This window comes from Cynara cardunculus, assembly GCF_001531365.2.
Source record: "Cynara cardunculus var. scolymus isolate 2C chromosome LG 9, CcrdV1, whole genome shotgun sequence".
In the NCBI taxonomy this organism is placed as follows: domain Eukaryota; kingdom Viridiplantae; phylum Streptophyta; class Magnoliopsida; order Asterales; family Asteraceae; genus Cynara; species Cynara cardunculus.
This window is the reverse complement of record NC_037536.1, coordinates 1,281,228-1,289,527: the sequence shown is the minus strand read 5'-3', so window position 1 is coordinate 1,289,527 and position 8,300 is coordinate 1,281,228. Positions and strand designations below refer to the sequence as shown.

The 8,300-nt window shown below is 37.6% G+C and overlaps 1 protein-coding gene across 2 annotated transcripts; it reads right to left on the bottom strand.

The window, feature by feature from the left end:
- Positions 1-233: 233 nt before the first annotated feature.
- On the bottom strand, positions 234-5,959 carry LOC112517637 (mucin-5AC-like). Of its 2 annotated transcripts, none has more exons than XM_025124995.1 (5): positions 5,645-5,959; positions 5,136-5,241; positions 3,176-3,299; positions 1,327-2,235; positions 234-768 (listed from the first exon to the last, which is right to left on the bottom strand). In XM_025124995.1, exons 1-5 carry the CDS (start codon positions 5,877-5,879, stop codon positions 406-408), a joined length of 1,737 nt encoding a protein of 578 aa, XP_024980763.1. In that variant the 5' UTR covers positions 5,880-5,959; the 3' UTR covers positions 234-405. The 2 variants fall into 2 exon arrangements, with proteins under 2 accessions (XP_024980763.1, XP_024980762.1); XM_025124994.1 differs by having other exon boundaries at positions 5,136-5,256; positions 5,645-5,949.
- Positions 5,960-8,300: the final 2,341 nt, after the last annotated feature.

Genomic DNA, 8,300 nt, shown 5'->3' with positions numbered 1-8,300 from the left:
ATGCAAACCAAACTCCCCTTAAATGTCCATAATGAGAGATTTTGCAAGTGGACCTCAAGTACACATCCTATAACCGGAAAGGGAAGGAAGCACAAAGATGAAAAATAAAATAAGAAGCTTTCTTGTATTCGTAAGTCATAATATGGTTGCAGTTGAACCTCAAACCAGCTCTTTGGTTCACACAATTCAACTCAAGAGATTCATTCAGATGACCGTGTTCGGTCGTATAGTTAAACCAACAAGCGCTTAAATTTCACATCAATATTTAGGAGAAAGATTAATAGATACACGAAGCCCGCTCTCTTTTAATGTTTTTCTTCTCTTCTTTTCTTTTCTGTTGCTAAATGTGACCGGTAATTAAATGAATATGAAGCAGAAATGAGAAAGGAAACAAACCATATTTCTTCACAAGGGCCCAAAAGGTTCAGGGAGTGTCTCGAATCCATTATCAAACAATGGACTTTCGTCAATCTTGTCATCGGCACTATGCAGCCAACTCGTGTTCTTCAAGTCCTCTTTCAGTAAAATTGCGTCATACCTGGAACTCTCGTAGATGTCCACTTCTGATGATAGCTTAGAAGAATGCGGACTTTGATCTTCTACTACTCTATTCCATGTGTAGTTTCCATTTTCACCATTAATGGAACCATCGACAGATCCTGGTGCACTTATGGCACGTCCAGGTTGGGTCCTGGAGTTGCCCGACCTAATGCTTTGAGGAAACAGTGTTGAACCCGAAAGGGGGCGTGCACCTCCATTTCTTATATCCTGTACATGAAACAAACAGATCTCTCAGCTCCAACTACTTCCATAATGGATTCATAGAGTTGACCAAAACAGACGCTATTCAAAGAGCTTTTATTTTTCTCTTCTACAATTTGGCTATGTTTCGCAAATTAGCTGATAAACTAATCACGTTTGGTAAAACCTAGTTGATAAGCTAGATGACAATGTAAAATGACATAAATGTCATAGGGTTTTTGGTCATTTATGTAAAATTAGGGGGCATAACCGGAACAGGTGAAAAACCCCTGAAGCTTACTGAAACACTATCTGAAATAGTTTATAAGAAAGCTAACTTATCGTTTATGAAACAGAGCTTTTTCAAAAAGCTCAAAAGATAAGCTAGCTTATGGTCACCAAATGTGGCCTTTATCTTTGCAAGAAAAATAGTTTCCTTCTGATAGCAGATTTCATTAATGTATGAAGCCTATTAAAGATGATTTGTTGCCTCTAACTTATCCAAGATTGAGGAAAAGATCATGGAGTATTTTGACATCCTAACATACGTAGCAATATGGCACTAAAGGAGAAGGGTATTCATACCATATGTTTAATTGCCATATCCAGTGATTTCTTCGAGATATTCCTCCCAAAGCCTGTACCATTCTCTGAATTTGAAGACTTTATAGGTCTTCTTGTGAGCGACTCAGGCAACTGTGAAGTTCTTCGAGGCTCTAAACTCTCCGTCACATGCCCATTGGCATGGGGGCGCCCCCTTCCGGGGGGTTCTGCAATCCGTCCCCTGCTAACAATGGGGGATGAATGTCTTCTTGTGATACTTGCAGTGTTTGAAGTCTCTAGATTTCCCTTCACGACTGGTCTGGACCTACCAGCAGAGAGAGGCCTATCTGGCAAAGTTGTTCGAAGATTTGGTGGTGTTTCGTGGGGGAAATCAGGGAGATTGATAGGCTGTGGTGGTGGGCGTAAACGTGGGCTAGGAGAGCTTGGTCTGGAAGTGGACCCCACATTGCGGCCATTTGAAGATAACCCACGTCCACCAGAAGCCAAAGATGGGGTAGATGGAGAGAGAGAAGGAGTTAGGCTCCTACGAGTGGGAGTTGATGGCCTGGAAGGTGGTCGAATGGTGGGTGAAGTCAGGTTTCCAGGTGTTTGTGGTCGGGAACTAGGAGTTGAAGGTCTTGAGTTTTGAGAAGATCTTGTTGGTCTCTCATTGGAAGCAGTGGTGGGAGATGGCCGGGTTCTAGAAGGAGTTGAGGCTCGTGATGGTGTTGTACGGGTAGATGGGGTAGAGAGTCTTGCTGTTGAGGAAGAGCGATTGGTTGGGGTGGATGGTCTTATGTAAGAAGAGACAGAAGCAGAGCTGGTGTTTAGAATGTTAGTGTTTCTGCTAGAGTAGCTTGTATATTGGGTGGAAGAGATGGATGAGCGAGTCACCGAACTGCTTCTTGCTGGTCTTGAAGGATGGCTGCTCTCAGATTGAGATACAGAAAGCTGCAATTGAGAAACCATGTCTTTAAACCAACTTCATTGCATCAAAATTGACAAGTTAAAAGGATAAGGAAGATGGAAGAGATATATAGGGGCTGGTTGAAATGAGAAGTGTAAATATTTTGAGAACATGGGAACCAGCTATTCATGATTTATTCACGGTGATATTCATGATGAAAATGCTTGATATCATGAATAACGAAAATGCATCATATTCATAATTATGGAGGGTTATTCCTCATGAACAATACATGACATAATTGGTTCCTAGGTTCTCAAAATATTTATGGTTCTATTTAAACTTTCTCCGAGAATCGAGATATATATCTACACTGCAAGTCCCATAATTCAAGAGGCCATCAGCAAAAGAATTGAACATGCATGGATCAACTAAGGAAAATGGAGAACCATGAACCAAGAAAAATCAAAACGTTATACCACTTCAATTTATCATGGGAGATGTTAGGATTAGAAAAACCAATCGGATGGAAAGAAACACTAAGCATTTGGCTGCTTGCCCGTGGTGTGATTTCATCAGGCAGATGCAAGAAAACTAGAGAAAAGTAGACTTATAACCATCAAAAGCGTCAACTCCTACTTGCTTATTCCAAATTATAAACCCTAATAGCAATTGCAATTTGCATCATTCTTGCCATTCGCTTAGAAAAATTGTGCTAGATATACTGTATGGTTAGAGGAAAGTTCAAAAAAGCTGCTCTTTTTCTGGATATTCTTATCATTTGGTGCAAGGATGATCATTATACTAAGGTACTGCTTTTCCATGGTGTACACTCTATGTATATAGGAAAAACAATATTATAGAATTTAATTTTGGTCTGTGTTCATGGATCTTGCAATAAAACATCTTGTATGAGCAAACAGCAACATCAATATCTGCATTAGAAAGCAAGATTGCAGATCACGGTAGAATCAGAAAACACACCCTTGAAGTCTTGTTTGTAGAGCTTGATCTAACCGAAGACCTGCTTCTTGCAGTGACTGGTGTTGGTTGAGACCCTTTCGCATCCGAAGTAGGAAAGAGAGGCGTTCCTGGGGGAGTGAGGAGCCTGTTAACAGAAAAGATGATACTTAACTATTCGCAATTCAAATCTGATAATTTTAAAAAATTAAGGTGAATAAGATTTAAAAACTGGTCTTATTATGTCCTTAAGTGTACTCGTGCAAACGTATGACATCCACCTATCAGTTATCCACAAGCCACCTTGCTGTAAAAATCTTGAGGAGATGCTTTGAATTTCATGGAAGAAAGTAAAAAACTTTAGCCTGACCTTGCAGAAAGGCAAACAGGGTCCATAGTAGACGAAGTATAAAACACAATAGTAACTATTCATTTCATTTCCTTATAGATCAGCTAGAATCAGTTATCGGGGATCCACTTAAAATAGAATTAATTATGGTGTTTTGGGATCACTTAAAATAGACAAAGTATTACACACAATGGTAACTATTCCTTTGCCCAACAATTAAGAGGCGGCTAAAAGCATTCCTTTTCCACTTACAAAACACACCAAAACATATTTACATGTAAAAGGTAGCAATTTTTAGGGTGAATTTCTTAGCAGAGCTCAAAGGATTAGCTCCAGGTTCTGGGAATTATGATTATTAACAAATATCCTACAATCTACCTTACCAACAGTTCTGAAATGTTACAAGAAATCCTCTTGCATACGACTTGATAAGTACAATAAACAAAAAAAGCATGAGGTAAATGGCTATGCCAAGGCTTGGGGAACCTTATTTCTTTGTGTGGCTTGTTTTTCAAATCATAAGAGAAATGATAGAATGAATAGCGGTCCAGGAATTTTTGTTGTCTTGGAAAATGAGGCGATCCCATGTTTGCTAAGCCATAGAGTCAGGTTCAAGAATTGTATGGAGAAGGTCATTAGATATTGTACCCTTGATCAATTGGAGGATGATGGCATCAAGACAATTCCAGTGTTCCCTATCAGTCTCAAGTGACCTGAGAGGCCTTGGCATTCTCCGTAGGAGGACGATGTGATCTATTACCTGATATGCACGTGCAGTGATTTTGAAAAGCTCCACCCAGGAAGATGATTATTGGTGTTGGAGATCGCAAGAGCAGAGAATGGAAATGCGGAGTTTTTGGTGTGTCTGACTGCCGGTCATTGAAGGAGGGTGTATGGGCGGAGGAAAGGCACCGAGGGGGGAGGGGGAGGGGGGATAGGATTTCTGAAGAAGAGAGTAGAAAAAACCTAGGCTTTGATTACTACAATAGAATGACTAATCGTGTTGGGAAATAAACCTAGAGCATATTTACGTATTCTAACTACTACCAAGGAAAACAATGAGAGGAGAATGAAAAATTGCAACCTAAGGGTCATGACTTATGAGTATGAGAGCTACCAAAACATCCTTTGGCAAAAATCCAAGGGGAAATTGTTGTGTACATGGACTTCCAAGGAGCCTTTGGGCACCTGATCAGGCTTTCTTTATGCAACTGACTTAGATGAACAACCAAGGTAAACAAAATTAGCATTAAAAGGAAGTGAATCTTTAACACTGGAACATAGCAAAATCAACATTTGCCACATTCTGAACTTGTAATGGAGATAATAATTAGCTAATCAACAACAATTCTTGGAACAACAACCAACAAATATAAAATAACAATGGGTAGTTACGTAGTCTAGTGTCATGCTGTAAAATCTTACTAGCCTAATGGACGCAGGACGGTGTCCAATAGTGCACAGCTGTAATCGGATAAGTAGATGTAAGTAGTTCTACTAACAAGGTATAAGATTTAACAGATCTGTCATTAAATGCATGTGACTCCGCAAAAGAAAAAAAGAAGTTAGATCTGAAATAAAAGCAAGATCACGGCATCCACTTAATTGCTTATAACAAGTTACTAGAAAACTTACCAATCGTAGTCATGTTTTCCCCCTTCGTTAGATGACAGCATGTCATCTAATATGCTCTTCGCAGGTTTTGCTGATCCAACTGAAAGTCTCGCTAATCTCACTTGCACTGTTAAATATAAAGCTAGAAAAGATCAATTATATATATATATATATATATATATATATATATATATTCAAACGTAAAACAAGCAGTAGTATTAATAAAAGCTAAAGAAGTGATAAACAACTGAAACCCTAGCATAAATCCAAAGCAGAAGCATATTATTGGGGAAAAACGTTAAAAAACTTATTAGAAAACGAAACTAGTCAAGCATAAAACTGGCATAAACGACATCGTTCCCAGGATTAATCCCCAAACTACTTGAGACAACGCCAGAAAAGCTATCGTTTTCACAAAAACGATATCCTGTTTATAGCACTCCGACAGAAAATCGAATAAGCAAATCACACCAATCAAGTGTAACTACAAAAAGTAATTAGATTAGAAAATTAGATAACAGTGTACGTACAGTCAGATTCGTCGGAAGAGGCGAGTGGGAGACTAGTCCGATTACGAGAGAAGAGATCCATGTTGTTGTTGCTGTTGAAATTCTCAGCAGCATTGTTTTTGGTGAAAGACATCGCTCGTCGATGAGGCAATATTCCGTTGGTGGTAGCATTATGATTGATGTTATTACTATGATTCCGACCACCGGCGCCGATCAGCGAGTCCTTGGAAGAACTCCGATTCATCATATCATACATCAAACGAAAACTAAGAATTCATGGAATGAAGCAGAGATACAGAGAAAGAGAGAGAGAGAGAGAGAGAGAGAGAGAGAGATCTGGTTGACAAAGATGAGCAGCGAGTTTACGGGTGCAGCCATGTGATTCATCCATCTCCATTGTGTGTGAGCTTCTTTCTTTAATCCAAATCCATCTATAAATCGGATCTAAAATATTAATAATTAAAAAAATACCATATTATTTTAATTATTATTTAAATGCAAACAAAAGATTTTATAAGTTACGAATAATCATTTTATCGTATTAAAAAGTGTGTAACTTTAGAAATAATAAAAAAGTCATATTTGCAACGTAATTTATTTTAATTTATTTTCTATATGTTGTAACAACAGCGTCGGTCAAATTATTTATAGGTATATAAAAGTATTTTTAATAATTTATATAAAAATATAGAATAAAAAATCAAAATCTTTAAAATGAATTACGTTTAATTTTAACCAGTTTCTTATTTTTAGGATTTTTATATTTATTATATTATTAAAATATTTTATAAAGTTATTATTTTAGTATGTTTTTTTAAATTAAAAGGGTACTCACACAATACAACGAGATACATCTCGATTTTATTGTTTCCTTACTAAAATAATATGTCGATGCCTCTAGTAAACTAAAGACATCATTATTTCAATTTAAGTTATTGTATTTTTTTCCTACTGCTGAATCTATGGGCAGGCAAGAGGCAACCTGACGAACTGAAACATCTTAGTAGCCAGAGGAAAAGAAAGAAAAAGCGATTCCCGTAGTAGCGACGTAAGAAGGGGTAGAGAAAATTCATCGAGCCAATGTTCGAGTACCATGCGCTACGGTGCTGAAGTATCCCATGTCATACTCTGAAAAAATACGTTGATGGGGGACGGGCATACTATGTGTAATGTTTCACTCATTTACGATAAATAATAACCATGAATGGAGAGCTTTCCCCTCTTTTCCGCCGACTCTTTGGCCTTAAGAACGTTGGTTTTAAGGCACTTCTCGGACTGAGAAAGAGGAACGGCTTGACGTCAGGCCCGTCCCTTGGCCTGTTACATATGAGATATAGAACAGGGCCCCCAACATTTTGGGGCCCAAATTTTTCACAGGCCAGTCAATGGTATTAGTCGATTTCAGGCCCTAGCTAGCACTGCGTAACGAAGAACGAGAGGCGTGGCGAGAGCGATACCGGATACCTCGCCTCGATCTCCCCTCTCCTCTCTATCTTATCGAGTATCGATTGTCGATTGAAATCTCCAAGATGGCTGATGATTCGGTTTCAGATATGCAACGGCAACGTCAACAACGGTTAGATTTTAGAGGATTTTTCTTATTTTGTATAAGTATAACATGTTCGGTCTATTTGTCGATTACTCGTTACTCGATTGCTATTCATCTCTTCTCAAATCTCATAATCTCAACGGCTCAACGATTGGTCGATTACTCAATTGCTATTTGCTAATTTGCTTCCCATCATCACAAAATCTCAATTCTGAAATTGGATATTCGTATCTTTGTTGGTTGGACTCTTGGTCGATTTTAACCTAATTCCTAAAGTGAGGTAAATTYCACTCAGAAWTCTTTAACACATGATTCTTGTTATCTTGTATSATTTTTGTGTAAGAAAATTGAAAACTTGTTTATTGTTTAGACTTTAGAATCTCAAGTTTTTTACAGTTCTACTCTAGATCGATTGCTGCTCTCTGGCCTCTGCTACCTTTATCTATTTCATGGTTACTTATGTAGTTGTGTTATTATTTATTAATGAAGCATTCAGCAACATTATTTGTAGCAATACAGTACCACACATTGATGAATAACTAGACAAGCACACAATATAAATGCTTAGAAACACTACGAAAATAGGCCTTAACGAAGAACCAGGAGAACAAAGTATAAACACTGTTATAACATCAGAGTATAGAAACAAATCATTTGCTAAAACAAATGTTCACTTGAATAGCTCCCAATCCAAAATTAGTTAAGAGACAGAGAAAACATATTTGATGCTAAAACAGATGCTCACTTAATTTCTGCTATATTAGATGAAACTTTGGCTGCCCACTGGTGTTGTGGTGCATAACTCAGATTTGATGCATACAGTACAACCAGCTGATTTTTTGATATATATATATATAGTATAACAGGGCCTCCAAAAAGATTGGGACGGCCCTGCTTGACGTTGCATGTTAGAACTCATTAAAGTCCGATTCGCATCATTATGCTCGATAAAATCCTTCCATCCCAGAGCATATCCATTGTATCTGAATATTCTTTATCTACTGATATATTACAGTTTTATATGGTTTTGAGAAAGTGAAAATATTTTTATTTTTGAATAAAATATATATTTGAAGATATTGTAATTAAAATTTTGAAAAGAGAATATCGATATTGGTATAAAACTAA

Excerpts from the sequence above, each read along its gene's own strand:
- LOC112517637 (XM_025124994.1), bottom strand. The coding sequence starts at position 5,879 with ATGTATGATATGATGAATCGGAGTTCTTCCAAGGACTCGCTGATCGGC. Across the intron at positions 3,300-5,135 it reads GGAAAACATGACTACGATTG|GCTCCTCACTCCCCCAGGAA; the intron begins GTAAGTTTTCTA and ends TTCTGTTAACAG. Across the intron at positions 769-1,326 it reads ATATGGCAATTAAACATATG|GATATAAGAAATGGAGGTGC; the intron begins GTATGAATACCC and ends TTTCATGTACAG.